Raw genomic sequence first — 19134 nt, forward strand, 5'->3', positions numbered from 1 at the left:
AGAGAGAATCTGGAAATCCGTCTGTATTCTGTGAAGTTACCCAGATTTTAACCTGTGCCTCATCTTGCCTGACAAGTCATTATCCAGATGAACACCCTTAAAGTCACTGCATTTTAGCTGACAGGCCATTCTTCTGGTCTTACCAGCTGTCCTGGCCTTGGGGCCACAGCTTTCTGAAGGGATTCCTGACGAGGGATCACGCCTAGAGGAGGCTGCTGTACCGAGTCAGTGGGGAAAGTCCACCGATCTGACAGCCGTTTTATTGCGTTTTCAGACCCATGACAAGGTTGGGTAGGAGCTATGCAGTAATAGTGTTACCTCTCTCATACAGTTGTAGACAACAGAAAAGTTAACAGGACATCGTGGTACGGGTGGCGTACTGTCCTCTTAAAACGACTGCCACAAACGTTACAAAATTCTTATCACATTATTGTAGAAAAAAGATGTCATGAGTTAAGACCATGAATGATGAATACTAAAGATTATTAACTCTGTTTCATTCAAAACTGTCAAAGCAAGTCAGAATCATCAGAAAAGAAAATCTCACAAAATACAGCAACTTTCTGTTCTCATAGGAAAAACCCGATTAAGAAAAGTGAAACTAGTACAACAAAGAAATGCCAGAGCTGAGGACTCACCACTGAAAGCACTCATCCACCTAATTCCCTGGCACTATTTCAGTCTGGGACTATTAAACTCCACCACCAAAGTTACAGCAGTAAAACAGTCAGCTGATAGTAGAAGGTCCAGAGAGACCTAAGAGAGGCAATATCAAAACCTAAAAGCTACAATTTCTTAATTGGCAAAACTCAGGCAAATAAAAACCAGTTGCAAGTGAGGCCATAAGAAAAGGAGAAGAGAGAAAAGTAAGTCTGGGTGTTTGATACAAGGCTTGGCTTAGCAAAAACAGCATCAAATACATGAAAGAAGAAATGATCCTTTCTTAAAGACGTATTTGAATTTTCTCATTGCTCTTTTAAAAAAAGAACCCAAAACTTAAAACTAAAAATTTGCTCACTCATCCAACTTTCAAGATTAATACGGGAATTAAGCAGTCAGTGTCTCTCCTGTTTTCTTAAATATCAGGTGACTACAAATATCACAACTGTCTGGAGTCTCTATTGGAATTTCCATTTCTAAGCAAAGGGACCAGATCTTTTCAAGGTCAGCAAAACAAAGCAGAAAGTATACGGAAATTTAAATGTGTGAGAATTGTGTGTTAAGCTAAAAATCCTTACAGGAAAAGTAACTACTTGGACTATTTATCCATCAACTTCAAATTTTCTAGTTTCAAGTTTTCTAAAGAACAGGAAGATAAAAACAGATTGGAGGAGGAAAGTCAAACCATCTTATATCAGTGGTACCTCATATTAAAAATTTTCTCTAAGGCAACTAGGATGTGTTTTTACCAATTAGACTTCTTGCTCATTACAATTAATGTCTTAAATCACCACAGCATTATTTTGCTTCAGAAACTGGATGCTGATACTTTTTGGACACGGTACCTTGCAGCCTCATCTTCCAGTCGCTTTTTCCGTGCCAGTTCAGCTCTTCTTTTTTCTACCTCTCTTATTTTATCCTGTTTGATCCTGTGGAGCTGCTCCAAGGCTAATTGCTGTGTGTTATAACTTTCTCTCAGGTCCTAATGAGGAAACACAATGAAGGACATCAAAAGAATTTTATTTTTATTTTTTTTTGAGAAAAGCATCCAGGCATTTTAATGCTTTGTGAACCAAGTTCTAATACAAATGGACAAAATGATATTAAGTTATTAATAGCCCCTGAAAGTCACTGTAAGGGAAGTCAAAAAAAACAAAAGTATAAAAATAGCTGGCAGGTTTGCAGAGCCGTTTATGTAACTTAGGCTTTCAAGGAGCCCTTCCAGTCATGGCCCTGCTGGAAATGGAAATATGACAGAAGAAATGGGAAAATATGAAACCGAGTAATGAAACACAACATTATCTAAGGACAATGAGGACAATGAAGCCTATTTTAAATAACCAGAAGACACGTTTGTTGAGGAGGCAGGCTTTAACCGAAGCCAACGCAACACCATAAACCCGAGTTCACCGTCCGTCTTTTTTCCTCTTCATTCACAGCTGTAAAATACAGCTGAGAAGTGCTAGGCTCAAACAGAAGACAAAAATAACTCCAGCAGAACGGGGATGATCACTCCCATATTAAAATCAGAAAACCCAATAAAAATATTCACTAGGCCTACCACAGTGGGAAGCCGTAGCCTAAAGACACTAACTCACGCTACAGTCTTTATAATTTTATTCCATTCCTGTTGATCAAATCCTTCAATTCTTATTTGATTACAAACTTTTTCAAGCAAAACATCATCATGAATTCTTGGGATAATTAGATTTACAGAAAAAACAAAACAAAACAAAACTTTACCAGTAATGCTTTAGAACGTCCTTCACAATGTCACAAATGATTTGTGGGATACTACATCATTTTTTCTCAGGCATGCTAGTGCTACACACTGAGCAAGGCAATAGGTATATCCTGACCTTTCATAAATACAAATAAAGCAATTAAAATGACCTATTCCCACTGCAATATGCACCTATGCCAATAATCATGTTGCCTAAGAAATACAGTCTAATTTACATGAAAAAGGCAAGATAACAAGACTTCTGCAGCAGTGCAAGTCTCTGTAACAATAAACTAAACCCAGCAATTTACTTTTTTTCCCCCCAAACATATTTAGCTGAGAATACTTTCTTCTCACTTTGAGGATCACTGTGGAAACAAGTTTTCATCATAAAAAAAAAAAAACAACTTGTGTTTTCATTTTAAGGAGAGAATAATCCTTTTGCAGGATGGAAAAGTCAGTTAAATAATTCTGAGAATAATTTATGAGGATTTATGAGATATCTGACCCCAGCAGGCAAAAGCAGTGTTGAGGGAAAACAGCAATTAAGCTTTAGTGCTGGGTTAATCTGGAGGTTTAATAGCACTGCATTTGGGATGTCATAGGTCACATCTGTGGCATTGATGCTATTTCTAGACTCTTCTAAACTCTGACACCTGACTCAGGCTCAAGATGCAAGGACGCATGCACGTGAGACAGGTAGACAGCAAAAGATGGAAAGGTGGAGGAAGACACTATTTCCATCTGAGACAGATTTTTTTTTTCCCCCTGATGTTATCTTATCTAAAAAGAAAAATATCTGGGTAAAACAACTTAGTGAACACAGTCTATTAACAAGTAAGATGGATATCAGTATTCTGCAGTTTGGCTTTCTAGGCAGGTAACATTTTAAGTTTTTAAGAGCATTTATAAGCAAGCAGAAAGAAAAAGCCTAGTGATTTTCTTTTAGGAAAATTTGTTTAATAGAGGTCATATACCCAAACAGAAAGGGTAAGCAGAGAAAAAAAACTGCGAAATAATTAAAAAGCAGAAGAGCCAAAGATTAGAAAATAACCTTAAGTAAGAGGAAGAGGTTGTTGAGACAGCTTAGCAGAGACAAAAGGCACTGAAGAACAGAATCATCCATATTCTCACACTGTAAGATAAGGCAGATAAAAAGCCAATTAAACTTTGCAATGTATTTTTAAAAACATATTTTAGGGAAGGCTCAATTGTGGATGCACTCACTGAACATAGCAAGCCATGCAAGTAAATGAGTAACTAAAAACACATGTAACCAATGTTACATGAAGGCATCTTCTAAAGAAAAACACACTTTTTAAATGCCTACAAATTTTTCCTTGTGTTCTTTTTAATGAATGGTGTACGGCCCTCACATTAGCCCAACATAAAACCATTACTTCAGAATAAAGTCCACATCATTGCCATTATGAATAACCTGGCAAATAAAGTTAAGGGGATACGTGCGAGCCTGCCTGAAAACTGCATGCATTTTTAGGTGAGTCAAGAGTCGTCTCTGAAACAAAAATGCCTTCAGGTCCAGTAGCCAGCGTTTATTAACTTCTACACAAATAAGTGGCCTATGTTACTTATAGAACAGCACCTGAGTCTGCCACCAGATCTTGTATGATGTACTGTGAAACCCTGTATTTCTTTTATTAAAAGTTAAATACTAAATCCACAATTCAAAAAAGGTAGTCAATAAAACCTCAGTATCATAGGGGCAGAATTTGCAAGGGCCTGAGAAACTTTGACTCCAATTCAAAACAAATTCTAGAGGGCACAGGTTGAGAGTGAGCAATAGTTGATTCATGCAAAGCAATGATTAGCAAGATGTTAGTATTTTAATATATTAGTTTAAAATGCATTTTTATTGCACTATTTATTTGCTGCAAGACCTTTGGTAATTCTTATTTGACATTCAAAGTTGGGAAAGGCTTTTGGAAGTGGAGCTATGTAAAAGACCAGCACAAAACAAACAAACAAACAACCCCCCCCAAAACCCCACAACCTGGTGGAACTACCATCAATCTTTATGACTGCACAGAAAAACAAAGATAGTGCTTACCAGTGTAACACTATGTATTTAGAGAAATGCACCTACCTTAAGCTGACTGTTAAATGCATCCATTTCAGAAAGTTTAGAAGCAGTTTCTTTTTCAAGGGCATCTAGTTGTTCCTTAAGTCTTTGGCATAATTCTTCCTTTTCTAAGGACTTCCTGTGAACTGAACTGATCCCTGTACCTGCAGAAGGAAAAACAAGCCTTTTAAAAGGATTTGTGTTTTCATGAATTATTTTACTTCTTCCTAATACACATACACTCCAAATTCAGCATCTCTGTTCTCACAGAAATTCCCTGATTTACTATTCTGTTCTTATAGAGTACAGAGAAGAGCTGGGCCCAACACCTGAGACTCACAGACATTACATCTAATATATACCAAAAAATAATTTGCAATTTGTTTTTATATCATTTTAGACTGATCCATAGGAAGCTTCTGAAGGTGGGGACTTCTAGAGTGCTTTAGTGTAAAGACCAGTGTAAATTTTATGTAAATGAACTCTCCTGATTTTACACTACCAAAAAAGACAAGGTGTTAATAAGGATCATAGTATCTGTGTGCTGTACAGTCTGCATAAATAGAGTTTCAAGCAAAATCCTTGCCTTCTCAGGAAAATATCTCTGTTTGCCTGCATTTAGAACATAAAGGAAATAAGAAAGTAGATATAACAATTTTAAGTTGCCATACACTAACAATATAAATGGTTTGATTAATACCCCTATATCTTTGAATCTTTTCTATGAGTGATGAAAAACTGGCAATGAAAACCAAAGAGAACTCATTTGCAGACACTTACTCTGAGTGTTGTCAAGCTGAATGTTTTTAATTCTTTCACTTAACAATTTCTTTTCAGGAACTAAATAGATTAGTTTATTCTGATACTCCTGTAGATATTGGAGAGAACATAACAAATTTTTAATATTGTTTATATATCAGTAACTAAAAATGGGGTAAATTTTCAAATATAATTTAAATTCATGTTAATTAAACATTGTTACATATTTTCATTACGGGGAAGAGGAAAAACTGACTTCTTTTACACTCCCAATATAAATACTATTAAAAATTAAATCTTTTCAACCCACAAACATTAACACAGATGGAAAAGACACATTTAACAGACTTCCTAGAAGTATAAATATTATCACGAGAACATTATGTTGACCGCCTCACATCTAACATAGAACAACAACTTGCTCTGACACACAAGAGCAGATAGCAGTTAGCTATTTTGAAGTAATTCATGTCTTGTTATTTGAAGGAGAAAAAAAAAAATCCCCCAAAACAAGAACAGAAAGCTAATTCTGCCTGGAGAAAAGACTAACTCAGCCTCGCACTTTTTGCTCTCCATACAGAAAAATATTCCTCAAAAATGTGTGTCTGGAGCCATATAAGAATCCATAATTAAAGAGAAGTCTCTGTTGCCTGTTTATAAAAGTGTGGCTGAGGTTTTGATTACTGTCATCATTCTACTATCAACTTGCAGCACATGTAATCATTTCTTTAGCACTGCAAAGAAAATTAACAGCCTCTGGAATGTCGATGGCTTTGCCAATTTCCTCTCCGCACTGTAATCAAACTGATTCGTTATTCCTCCCTACTGAAACTTATTATCAACAGCGGTACAGAAACACAGAATGGGAAACAAAGAAGAGTTACAAACTTAAATGAAAGCTACATACCTGAAGCTGTTGTTGTAGTTGCTTGACTTCCATAATTCCTTGGTCATATTTCTTATCTAAAGCCTCCAGCTCAGTTTTCCGAATTTGCTTTTTGCTTCGAATATCTTGCAATCTGTCTGAGATCTGATGATGTTTGTCCGTCTAGAAAGAAATCAAAAGAAAATTATACATGAGCAATTCTTAAAACAACCCAAGACATCTCCTTTGAATTGCTCACCCAAAGCAAAGCAAAATTCCTTACAGGACATGAATGTATATTCTAAGCAGCACGTGCTTTAAAATACTGTACTTCATTTAAAGATAGGTAATGAAATTTGTGTCTTACTAGGGCTTCTAATTCAAGATTAAGGCTCTTCTTCCTAGAGGTCAACTTGACAATTTCTTCTTGTTCCCTGTTACGTTGATTAAGAAGATCTTGGCGACGAATTCTCTCCCATTCCAATCGTCGTTGGCGCTCAAGTTCTTGCTTAGCTGCCTAGAGAGAAATTAAATCAGTCTTAATCACAATGGAGATACAAAACAGAGACTATTATTCAATATAATATGCTCGCTTGTAAATAGTGTAACAGCAATGTAAAGAATTGTCTTTTTTCAAGTGATTTTTATATACTTCAGCATCAAAGAACAGAGGCAATGATGCTATAGGACTCTTCATGCCATGCACCTAACTCCTGATGAAGAAAAACTTTATGCACATAAAACATTTATGCACATAAATTTAAAATTTTTCTTAAATTTATGTGCATAAATGAGTGTATTAGTGACAGATATTACTCATAACCTCCGAGTATTTCACAGAGCTACATAAAATATGCAAGTCTTAGTATGCCCAGAGACACCCAGTAAAACCAAACCTGTCTCAGGATCAGCAGGCAAAATATTATCAATTGTGAGTTAGTAGAATCTTGCTTAGGATACAGATTAAAATTTTTTTTTTTTTTAACAGGTTTCTAAGAAATCCGTCCAAGAAAATCTCACCTGTGCTGTGAAATATCTGAAAACTTTAACATATACCAACACCTCATTCATTTAAAAAAAGATATAGAGTTTTCAGACAGTAATGATAGTCTCCAAAACAGCTTGCCAATAGCCAGGCACGGACACTGAGCCACAGCCAACAGTCAAATCCTGAACGCTCCATCAAGTGGGTACTATATGCATGTACACATTCCTTAAAGCATTAAAATATAATTTCAAGAAAACAACCTCCCGCCTTTCTATTTCTTTCCTCCTTTCTTCTTCCCTTTGTCTTTCCAGCTCTCGTTGTCTCTCCAGCTGCCTTTCCATTTCAAGTTGTTTTTTCCGTTCCTGCTCCTGACGTTCCCGCTCTCTTCGCTCCTGTTCTTCTCTTTCTTTCTGAGCCTTACGTTCCGCCTCTCTCTGCTGCTGCTCCAGCAGGACCTGACGGCGTTTTTCCAGCTCCATATTTCCCCTCTCATAGTTTGCTTTCCTTTTGTCCTCAAATGTCACTAAAATAAGGAAAGGTAGTTCAGTTCTGTCCTATATAAAATATTGCTCCCAAACAAGTACCTCTGTTATGCCCCTAATGATATATACTTTCTTATTGGTGAGCTGAGGTTGTTGGATCATGGATAACTTAAGCAATATGCATTCATTAAAGTATTGTTTTTCCTTTTAAAAATGTCAGTATTAATGCTTCTATAAACTAGCAAAAGACTCTTCTTGAAAGGAAACAGGTTTTCCATTACGCAAGAAACATTAATACACTGAGAAGGAGTTTTTAAGAAGAGCAGTTCTCTGAAAATTATCCTGAAGTTAAAAACAGCAGGAAACAAAACAGGATCAAGCTCAATTACTGCAGTATAGGATAAGAAGAGATACACAGGAATGACCTAGGCTTTAAGCAACCACCCTTCCAAAAAGAGAATCAAGTTGTGTCATACACTTCTTTAAGAGATCTTTGCTAGTAGCATCTGGAAGATGACAGCAGAATCTATATATAATTTGTACACAGCATAGTTTTCAGGTAATTGAACAACACTGGGATCTCTTGGTTTCAAAATCCTCCACGAGCAGAACAAAGTAATGCCAACAACTTTTCCACGTCACAGAAATATTTGGCCATGAAGGATTTCTTTTCCAAAATACATTATTAATGCTACTGAGAACAGCGCACTTCTCCTTTCCTAAGCTAAATATAGCCCCTATCTCTGCTTTCTCAATTTTATTAGCAGTAATTGGCTGACTATCTTCTTAATGACCTTCCTTCCACCCAAGATGAACAGGATCTAGCTTCTGAAATGAAGCCCCTTTGGGATTTAATTATGTCTCCTACCTTCTATATGTTTCAGTACCCTTTGAAGACAGCCCTATACATTAAGAATGAGACCAAGAACCATACTTTACCTGGCTGTTTTTTCTGTGGCTCCTCCTCTTGCACAGGCTGGTAAGATGGCAGAGTTCCATTTATATTTTCAGTGTATTTTCCACTTCTGTGTGTGTGTGTGGGGGGGGGGGGGGGGAGAAATAACACAAAGTTATTTTGTTTGTAGAAAACAATTCCACTGAAAATATATTACGTTTCACTGTCCTCAGTAATTCACCTGAAAGAAGGTGGCACCAGTTCAAGAGGCAGAGTTAGTGGCAGAGGCTGTCCAGCTTTGGCCATATCAGTTAGATGCATGGCTAACACAAACTCATCAGCTTTCAGCTGTCCATCTCCATCAATATCAGCCAGCGACCTGCACAGTTTTAATAACAATTCTAATTAGAACTAAACATCAATCGCTCACAAATGATAGCTGAAACAATTTACTGTAAAATAATTTTTTCTCAATGGAGAATTCCTGTGAAATGATGTGTAAAGATAATTAGAATTACTAAAATCAACAGTGGATAAAAGGAGATATTATTCTGTTTAATAATATGCTGTTATAAAGATGTTTTTGCAAAATACACACAAAAAAAAAAAAGAACTAAAAAAGGTAAATGAGGATAGGAAAGGTTAAGTGACTTTGATTTGTTGCATCACCAATGCAAGAGCTGGGAACAGAATCCAGGCCTGTTCTTAACCAGCCCTACATGACAGAACCCATTTTTTAAACTCATTCTTCCCTTAAAAAAAGCATTATATAAAATTACATCCAATTTCCACTGTAGGAACCTTTGCACAGAATTTTTTTTCCCCCTTGTGTCTCCATGGCAGTGCAGCTGCCAGTGCTGCAGGGAAGATGGAAGCTACTGCAGAGCTCCTTGCAAAAGGCAGGAAAAGGATCACCTGCCCTCTCTAACAAGGAGGCAGAACACACAGTCATAACATTAGCTTCCTTGTACCTAAAATGCTTGCCACACAGGGGAAAAACCATGAAATGCTTCCAGAGATGGAGGCAAGAAAGCAGGAACCTCTCTCAAAGAATACTCTATGTAAATATAACTGCAGGAATGTGTCCTTTGACTGAACAGAGTTGAAATGCTTAATAAAATAACTGCTCATGCCATTTTTTTCCACACACACAGTTGATCAAAAAGTATTAAGCAGAAAAAAAATCCAGAAAAAAAACAAAAGCAAGAGATGATGAAATGAGATTTTTATTAGGCTGACAGACCAAAACTACTCACGCATAACATTACCATTATACAGTAACTACCGTGAATACCTTACACCAGTACAAATATCAGTATTTCCTTACTTTGGACAAAACTGTGACTTAGCCAGTTAATCCTCTGAATGGGTTCACAGACCTCCTTGCATTGGCTACCGATATCTTCAGTCTAGGTATGTTGGAGGAGAACAGTCACTGTGTACCTGCTTTATTCATCCACTCCAGAGCGAGTGAATACAGCCTGACACGCTATTTTCGCCCTCACAGCATGCAACCAAATCAGCTAAACTAATATGGGGAATATTTCAACTTGCTGCTGGTAGAGACAAACAAATGACTGCCCCCGAGATAAAGATGAAAAGAAGAAAAAAGGGAACTGCCTCAGAGAGATCTGTAAAGCGCAAAGCTAGTGTAAATTCCTCTGGGACAGTAAAGTTTATGCATAAACATCTGAGTTTATGCATAAACATCTACAGGCAAAATCCAAATTGCTATATCTAACAGCTCAAAGGCAGATTATTCAAGCTTTCAGACAACTGCAACTATTTACATCACAGCAAAGACAAGTCTTAACAAATGTGTAATACGTAGATATCTTTACGGAAACTACAGGAAACAAAAATCTGAAGAGCTACTGCTTTTCTAATACCTCTCATTATATACTAAAACTAACAAGCTCAGACTATCTTTTGTTTCAGAAGACTACTTTTAAAACAAACAGACCTTCAGCTCAACTTAAACAGCTCATCACTGAATCTAAAATTGAAGTCGGTATCTGTGTGTATAGAGTTCAACAAAGAGTAAAACACTGATCATACTAAGCAGAGTAGCCTTTTGAAAATTTACTAAGGAACAAAGCAGCTTAAGTAGTAGCTGAGTTCCAGTTTATGATTTTAGATCTATGGTGTCCCTTCATAAATTCGTGCTGAATAAGGCACCTTTCCTCCCTAATGCTATAAGTGCCTTGACTTCATAATCAGTAACTAAACTTACCAAATAGTAGCCAGCTGAGTCTGTGAAAGGTTTGATTGCAGAAGGGCATTCCTTGCTTGAAATCCTTAGTGAAGAGATTACAATATTAAACAAAAAGCAATACTTTGTCCAAAGATTCACATGTAGCAAAACAGGTCATAAACTGGGACAAGCAGTTTTTTAATATTAATCTAATCCACTTTCACTAATGGCTAACAGTTGGTATTATTTACAAGCTTAACAACAGGTACTACAATCCAAACAAGATTTAAGTATTCTTGGGTGCTTTTTTTACTCAAAGCTCAGAACTGAAAAACTGACATGAAAATGAGTATTTATGGTAATCTGCATCAGCTGTGTTCCTGTAACAGCTATGGTCTGCCTTAAGTTTGAGCTAGTAAGCTGGAAAGTCGTCAACTTTTATTAGTTGACAGAGAACAACACACCTTGCTAGGCAGACAAGTGAAACCTTCAGCCCAAAATTAGCTGAACAAAATGAAAAGTATTAAGAGTCCCTTTCAAAAGAGAGAAGTGTCCTCCCCTCTACAGACTGGAAAACTGAGGCAGAGGCTTGGTAAGTACTCGAGATGAGAAATCTGGTCAGCTACAGACATACATACTGACTTTACGCCCAACGCTCTCCTAACGATCCAAATGTTAACATGTGAAATCAAAGCTGAAATTGTTAAGTCAAAAGACTTCCACCATTTTAGCAAGCCAGGATTCCATCCCCAAGCCTTCCAGGTTCCAGAGGCAGAAAACACTGTTGTCTTCCCCCCTCCACATCAAAAGCCATACTCACCCGACAAATATCCACTCATGCTTTTATCAAGACTGTTAAATTTCTGCCTGTATTTTAATCTGGAGGCCTGAGGAACTGCCCAGTCTGAGAATACAATCTTTGGTGAATTCCCAGTTAGTGAAGCACTAGAGGAAGAATTTGAACTGCAATATAATTAAAAAGAAAAAAGTTAATTAATAAGCAGGCACTGGAACAGAAAATGCAGCATCTTCTGGGAACATGAAAAAAACTTCCCCAAAGTTTTACCTCTGCTAACTTACTATACATATTTTCAACATTAATATAAAATTCTACTGTGAAATTAGGAACACATATCTAAAAAGAAATTCTTGGATTAAAGACCCTATCCCCTTGGTATCACAGGCATTTACGTCACATATTTCACTCATGGATCACTGCAACATAATACTATAGGAGAGCACAGGAAAGCATCTTAACTTTCACAAGGATGTTTAAAAGAACTGTGAAGCATGAGATAAACGTCGAAATAAACTTAAGAGGAATGTAAATGAATAAAAAACATAAAACCATGAACAAAAAAAAAATCTGATAAATTTGCAGCCAAAAGCTGCTTGTAAAGTTGTTGAAACCACTATTTCCATCTCTCCCTTTGTCTTTCTATTAGCGACAATTACAGGCTAAACAGTTTTTCCTATTCACTGTGTTTCTGCAGAATAGTGCTGACCAAGTGCTTGGTTGTGCCTATACAGCTTCTAACTATAACACTTGTGATTTTCATAGTTTTCCATGTTTGAAGATCAGACAAAATCGGGCACCTCCTGGCTTGGTAAGGTAATTCTCTACTCTCCCAAGTAAAACACTATTTGCAGTGTCACTTGAGGTAATAAAAGTAGGAATGCTAACATACACAAAGCCTTTCCAGCACTATGTTGGATAGATGCACTTTAAATTAGATGACGTGATGGTGAGAACGCTGTCAACAATAACACTGCAGAGGATCTATTTCGCAACGCTGCGACAGCACTTGTAGAAAGCATTCTGATTAAAAAAAATAATAAAATAAAAAGAGATGATTACAGGCACACATTGTGCCCAGAATCATCCTATTAACATCAGCTAACATCAGGTGTCTATATGAGGAGTCCAAAGTTAGATGCGTGTTCATCCAAGACGCCTTGTGTAAGCAGCAGAGAGGAACAAGCTCTTCTGAATCACCTTCCGGGCTCGAGCAGAGGCTGAAATGCCCTCTGGATTGTCTTTTGGGAGGTTGTTCCTTAAATGCCCAATTAGATAAACCACTTTGTAAGTCTTTGTCATCATCTGCTCTATTTAATTGATTCTAGAGCTTCGTCATAGACAATTTTCCATTATTCAGAAAATGAATTCACAGATAAATTACTAATACTCTTTCTACATGCCTGCTAATTATGTGGTGCCATTTATAAACAAATGAGCACATCAATTCATAAACATTGCTTTTATAGCCACTTGATCAGTTTTACTTCTATTTACTACTGTTGTACGTTCCCTTATTTTTTGACACAACTTCTTCTTGTTTGAACTCCTCATCTACTTTGGACAGTTTTGTTAAAATATATTAAATTTCATTTTCAGTAAATTTAAGAATTCTTTTTTTACGAATACACTTTGAAAATACAAACAAACATTGCATAATTTTTAAAAGGCACACTACTCAAGTTTAAGATATAATCATTTCAAGCTTAACCGTCATACCTGCTAGATCCTAAATCAATTAGTGACTGTGCCTTCTGTATATTAGTACCACCAAGCCCTCCTGTCATGGGAGCAAAAGAACTGGTATGGGGCAGTGCTGAAACAAAGAAACAAAAAGAAACAGAACAAAAGATTATAACGAAACAGGTATAAGGTAATGCTTTATAATTAATACTCAAGATTTGATACAAGTAAGAAAAGTTAATCAGTATCTTCTTTCTAAGATTAACTAGTTATAACTGATTCTATGAATGTGAACATTAGATAAAATACATTTTTTTTAAATTCATATGCAATGATTAGTATTTCAGTATGAAATTACCCATAGAGAAAATGAGATGCATATCTCTGAAAGCGAGTACTGAATTAAACTGTACTTACTTGAGGAGAAAGGTATGGACAAAGGCTGAAGGAGGCTGGATGTTCCATTTGGCAACGACGAGGTACTGACAGAAGGTACCAGGGGAGCAGAGATGACCAACGGAGGAATGGAAGTCACTGAGGTCAGAGAGGACACGGGAGCTAACGGTGTGATCATAGACATAGATGTTGGCATGGACAGATTTGGCATACTACCCATTCCTAGAGCAAATTCAAACAATTCATGATTTAATATTGCAGAGGCTCCAGCAAGACATTGGCTCCATTATGCTAGGCAGAAACTACACCCATCAAGAAAGACAACAAGCTAAAAATGGATGCTCATGTGCAAAATTTACTTTTTCTCTAAAGTTTAGATAACAGTTCACAGAGAACACACAAAATACTGAAGAACATGAAAGAAAAACTCCTACCAAGCAATTCATTCTCAAGGTAGACCTAGCTAGTATCTCACAAAACATTAAGATCTCACTCTTTATTACCACCAATACAGTTACGTCTTCTACAAGCCCTGCTATGTCTGGCCCTTGAGAGAGAGTTATAACCGAACTCAAAGCTGTGGCAACCTCTGTTCTAAAAAAATGCTCACACTGCTTCTGAACTGAGTCTCTTCTAAGCCTTGGAAGGATCTGTAAGGGGTGAAAAGTCCGTATTTAGGGACACGTGGCTAGCAAATGATTTCTTTAAAGTAGTTGCCTGAAGCTAATCAGTGCACTGGAATTACTAGCTGAATCTTGTGGGAGAAGGAAAGATGCAGATGAGATGATGGAAGGTTAACATTAAAGAACTATATGCCAGCCGCAGCTATGATACAAATGAATGAGCCTGTATGCAGACACGCATACAATATTTTGTGTTGGGCAGACAATTTAAATCACATATGTAATGAATATATACACACATTTAATTTCAGTGCATGCACACAGAAATGTACGCTGTATTTTGTAGTCTAGAAGAAGTCATTACATATATTTTGCCCATACATTACATGTATTTTGTACAAATAAAACAAAATATCAACTGGCAGGTATGCACTGAATCCCAGAACACAGCGAAGAGGAAAAAAAGTTAGATAATTGTATTAAATTAATCATATAAATTAATCATATAATCAAAATAAGCAGTCTGATTCATTTTGAAAAAAATGATTTAAAATCAACTGTCCTACCAGAATTTTGGCTTTTGCTAAGTTTAGGATAAAAAAATAAAAAATAAAATTGGTGAATGAGTAGGAAGGAGACTGAAAAGACCCTCAGTACAGAATGACAGGCTGCAAGTCACACGGCAGATGTGAACAGCCTTCTTGCACCTCGTGTCAAAATTCAACAGAAGGTTATTCTGTGAGGTCTATACTATTTCTGTATTACTAAATTTCTACAAAGGATGAAATTATCAAAAGTGTGGGGAGCTCATTCAATCTCAAGAAAGAGGTTTTGCAAAGTTCCTAAATCAGAATATCCCTGTTTCTTTACTGATCCACTCAACAACTGAGGTCAAATTAATGCTTATATTTGACTGTAGATGAATCTCAAAACTGTGGGGTTTTCACCTCTGAGCACTAAATAATTATATGTTCACAAGTACCAAAGCGAGCAGACATTAACGGTGAAAATACTGGCGTTTGTTTCATGACAGGAGGGAGAACCATAGGCAAATGCTGTCCTTGTAATTTCAGCTTGATGAGCTTCATGGCTATAGAAAACTCCTGTTGATCCATTTTTCCATCCTTGTTCAGGTCTGATAGTGCCCTTAAACAGAAAAGAACAAAAGCGCACAAGAAAGAAATTTGAATTCAACTTTCTCACTTAATAAGAAGCTTTTCTATCAATTTTATTTATTGTTTTTTATAAAAGAAAACAACAGATATTGCAACTATTTGTAGATTTTCTACCTTTGACAATGTACAAACCCTCAGAAGTTTGCAGAACTTGATTTTTCTAGTTTGCCAACCTACGGGCGTTGAAGATCTACCTAGACTTCAAAGTATATTAATATAGGTAGACAAACACTATAAGTCACTTGACAGACTCCTATAGGATTCAGTTTCTAAAGTTGCTGTTCACTAAATACTTACCACTGGGGAAACTAGAAGGATGTTTGGAAAAACAGTATTTTCCTGCTCAGTAGGAAACATTTGTTGCTACAGTTACAGCTCAGTTCTGCCTCTTGCTGTACTACTATCCAGATCAGTTACCTTAAATGAGTATCTAGCATTGCAAGGAATTAATGCAAGAATCTGACACATGGTCATTCAGAAAGCTGCTAAAGACACTATATACCACTATGAAAAACTGTATACAGATTATATTTTTAAGCCTGAGATACACACCCTCTTCCTTTGGCGCTTTTACAAAGGAATTTCAACTACATCAGGAAATATATGCCACAGTGCATACACAATCAAATTGACAAAACTGCTGCTAAGTGAGACACAAAATCTGAAATCTTATTAAACAGACCAGGCATAAGGATGTGAATAAAATCACAAGAAAATGATAGAGACTTAATATTTAGCTATATTTTCCCCTTCATTGCTTCATTCTATTTCTGTTCATTAAAATAGAACCTAAGGCACGACGCAAACATTTCACGATCATTCTTTCTGTTCACGTTACGTGTTTAAAGAAGAAACTAAGTTTGCATTTTATCAAAATATGCATTTTCTTTAATATTCCTTCATGAGTAAATTCCTCTTACTCCTTAATTATTAAGGGCCTCCACTGAGTTTCTTTTAGTGTGTGCACGTCTTGATAATAATGAAGTACCCCAAATGAACGCAGTATTCTGGTGAAGGCTGAGGAGTCACAAAAGATGACAATTTCTGCTTCAGGTGTTGCTACCTCCATACACCTGCTGCAAAGAACGGTATTTTTTCCAGTTCCTGTACTATGACAGTGTATTACAAATGACCTTCTACTAACACATTGTAAAGCTTTCAAATTTCTTCTTTGTTTTCTACTTTTGGTATTTTTTCCACTCCCATTTTAGTAGCATATAACTTTTCCCCAAACTTAATCTTACTACAGGTTTTTAGTATTATTAGTTTTCCAAATAACATTCAATTTGGTACCTCCAGAAATTCATTAACCGATCATTTACCTCTTTTTACAAATTATTACTTAAAATATTGAGGCAAGGCTTAACAAACACCTTTGCAGCACTCCAACAGGCACTTCCCTCTACGAATGCCCTACAGTTTATTATTACCTTTTGCATAAAGCATTTACTAAGTTTTAAAGACAGTGTTCAAGATGTTCCGATTTGAATTAACTTTGTACCAATGCTTAACTAAAAAGCTGTATCTTTCTAAATTTTTCTTACAAATGTGGGTTCAATCCTTCCTCTATGTTCAGTAAATTCAGTAAAATTAAAACACAGATTCAGACAACATTCCTACTTTGACTGCTGAAAGCATCTTTTATATAACACTACATACTGAAGATAATACCCAAATGCTACACATGTCCTATCTTAAAAAAATAGTAAAGAATGACTTACCATATTTCAGCAAGGACTGAAGCTGGTAGACCTGACTGTAAAAAAAAGGTACGTGCTTGATCACCTATGATAAATAAGAAAAAAAAGAATGAAGAGATAAGAAAAAAAGAATGAAGATATTTACAAACATCAGTATCTTCAGAAGACCCCAGGACCCTTTTGCAAATCAGGTTCCACAAGAGTGACCAGCGTGCTAGGTGCTAAGCTCTCTGAAGTTTAGCACCACATAACTCCAGGGTGACAGCAGCTGTCAGATATTGATGCAATCTGTAATCTTAACGCTTTGCTCTGAGAAGTGGAGTCACATAGTTATAAAAGGCTTTAAGAGGTCGCAGATCAATAGCTGCCAAGACTTTTATAGATGCAAGATTTAAAGAAATACCATACAATGTAAATGACTGAAAATTTAATTCTGATCTAATTCCTTTTACAGGAAAGGATGAGCATGCTATTTTCTTTCCTTCATCCAATCTAACTTGACCCAGCACTGCCCCTTCAGAAAACTTTGAAAAAATAACATATTCTAAATAATATTTAGATCCATCGGAGAAACATTCAATAGTTCAACATTTCAGAGAGGGAATGGGAGCTGTTGTATAAATCCACACCAAGTTCCACATCAATCAGTACTGACTGTGTTGTTAAACAGACATATAATAAAACATGGATAATACTGTTAGTGCTTGCTCAGGAGTGAATTAGACATGTTTAAAGCGAAGATTTCAGATTGTTCTTCCTGCATTTTTTCCCCTTATATTCGTACAGAGCCTTTCATTTTAAGTGCTTTCCAAACAAACAACGAAGCCTGCAGACATGCAGCATGCAGCCCAGATGTGGCTCAAACTCCCTGGGACTGCAGATGTTTCAGCTGGTGGCAAAATACACACTAACACACTCCAAGTGCTGTTTGGCCAAATCAGGAGATATATCTATCTATAGATATATCTATCTATAGATATATCAATATCACTTAGCCAGAAGATCTGCACGTTCCAAACTGACAGCTTCCTGCTCTTTCCTCAGTCTTTTGTGGCCCAAAAAGAGGAAAGATAGGGGCACTGGAGTGAGCAGAAGGACTGCAGGGTGGTGAAGCAAGGCAAGTCCAAGTGCTCGGGGCTGGTCTTTAGTGCCCACCCACTCGCAAGGAGCGGGGACATCCATTAAGTCATCCTTGGCCACCGAATTTGAGCCTTTTCCTGATTCTTCATTTTTAAAACTGCAAATTCTATAGCGTACAGCAGCATGTCCCAGCTGTTTTAGAGAAGAAAAACCTGAATGCGACTGTAATCAATGGCAGGCAATTGCAAAACACCATCAGCCTACCCAGAACTTGCGGCAGGCACAAGGGTTAATAAATTTCCAGCAGTCTTTAACGAGTGCAAGTTGTTGGGATCTCTTCCCAGGCCTCCTCCCGGATAACAAAGCTCTCTAAGAGCACAGTGCTCTCTAATACTGTTCCGACTGAAGAGAGCCACTTCTTGTGTCACCGGCCTCCCGTGCTACAGTAGCTACTGTGAGCGCTCCTTGGCAGCCTCCCATCAGAGCACGGGTTTAGCCTGATACTCCTTGTTTTTTGAAACTAGACAGAACAACCGCACAAAACTGCTGGCTGCAGGGGTGTCAGGGTTAATAAAAGAGTATCGCTGGGCCAGATTTTGGCCTAAAGCTTGCAGAAGTTTAACAGGGTTTTTTAGGGCTTTTATGCCCTAAAAGTATGGTTACTGGTCACATAAGGAAGGGCTAGAAGAGGATATAGCTTTCAAACTGTTTTACAAAGCCACTTCATGTGTACACAGAAGTTAATGTATAATGCAGAACCTCAGACCAACCTGTAATGTAGCCTCCTGTGGGTTTAAGGTTATCAAACTGCTTGTCATGCTTTGCCCGCTCTTCCGAGGTGATGGCCCATATGTTAGGGCCTCCTAAAAAAACAACAGATTGAAGATCTTTGAAAATAAAGCACGTCACTCGTAAAAAATCAAAGCTCGGTTTCTTGAGAGACAGAATTAGATTTGGACCCACCCAGCTCCTACCAGTTTGGCAAGGATATGACGAAACCCAACCCGGCTTCCCAGATGGGCGAGCGGTAGCCGA

The 19134-nt window shown here is 37.1% G+C and overlaps 1 protein-coding gene across 7 annotated transcripts in view; it reads right to left on the reverse strand.

Annotated features, from left to right (window-relative positions):
• ITSN2 (intersectin 2) overlaps window positions 1-19134 on the reverse strand; it is an 83629-nt gene that overhangs the window by 33023 nt on the left and 31472 nt on the right. For 4 of the 7 annotated variants that reach the window (XM_067294367.1, XM_067294364.1, XM_067294366.1 and 1 more), the window contains exons 3-18: window positions 18870-18962; window positions 17041-17104; window positions 16240-16395; window positions 15127-15290; window positions 13543-13743; window positions 13162-13258; window positions 11467-11609; window positions 10686-10749; window positions 8694-8831; window positions 8497-8582; window positions 7336-7598; window positions 6455-6604; window positions 6130-6270; window positions 5244-5331; window positions 4488-4627; window positions 1506-1642 (exon numbers count right to left, since the gene is read on the reverse strand). In XM_067294367.1, coding sequence (XP_067150468.1) covers window positions 1506-1642; window positions 4488-4627; window positions 5244-5331; window positions 6130-6270; window positions 6455-6604; window positions 7336-7598; window positions 8497-8582; window positions 8694-8831; window positions 10686-10749; window positions 11467-11609; window positions 13162-13258; window positions 13543-13743; window positions 15127-15290; window positions 16240-16395; window positions 17041-17104; window positions 18870-18962 — 2125 coding nt within the window. The remainder of the gene's footprint in view (window positions 1-1505; window positions 1643-4487; window positions 4628-5243; window positions 5332-6129; window positions 6271-6454; window positions 6605-7335; window positions 7599-8496; window positions 8583-8693; window positions 8832-10685; window positions 10750-11466; window positions 11610-13161; window positions 13259-13542; window positions 13744-15126; window positions 15291-16239; window positions 16396-17040; window positions 17105-18869; window positions 18963-19134) is intronic. The other 3 variants (XM_067294371.1, XM_067294370.1, XM_067294368.1) reach the window with 2 other exon arrangements.

Source organism: Apteryx mantelli, chromosome 3 (assembly GCF_036417845.1).
Source record: "Apteryx mantelli isolate bAptMan1 chromosome 3, bAptMan1.hap1, whole genome shotgun sequence".
Lineage (NCBI taxonomy): Eukaryota > Metazoa > Chordata > Aves > Apterygiformes > Apterygidae > Apteryx > Apteryx mantelli.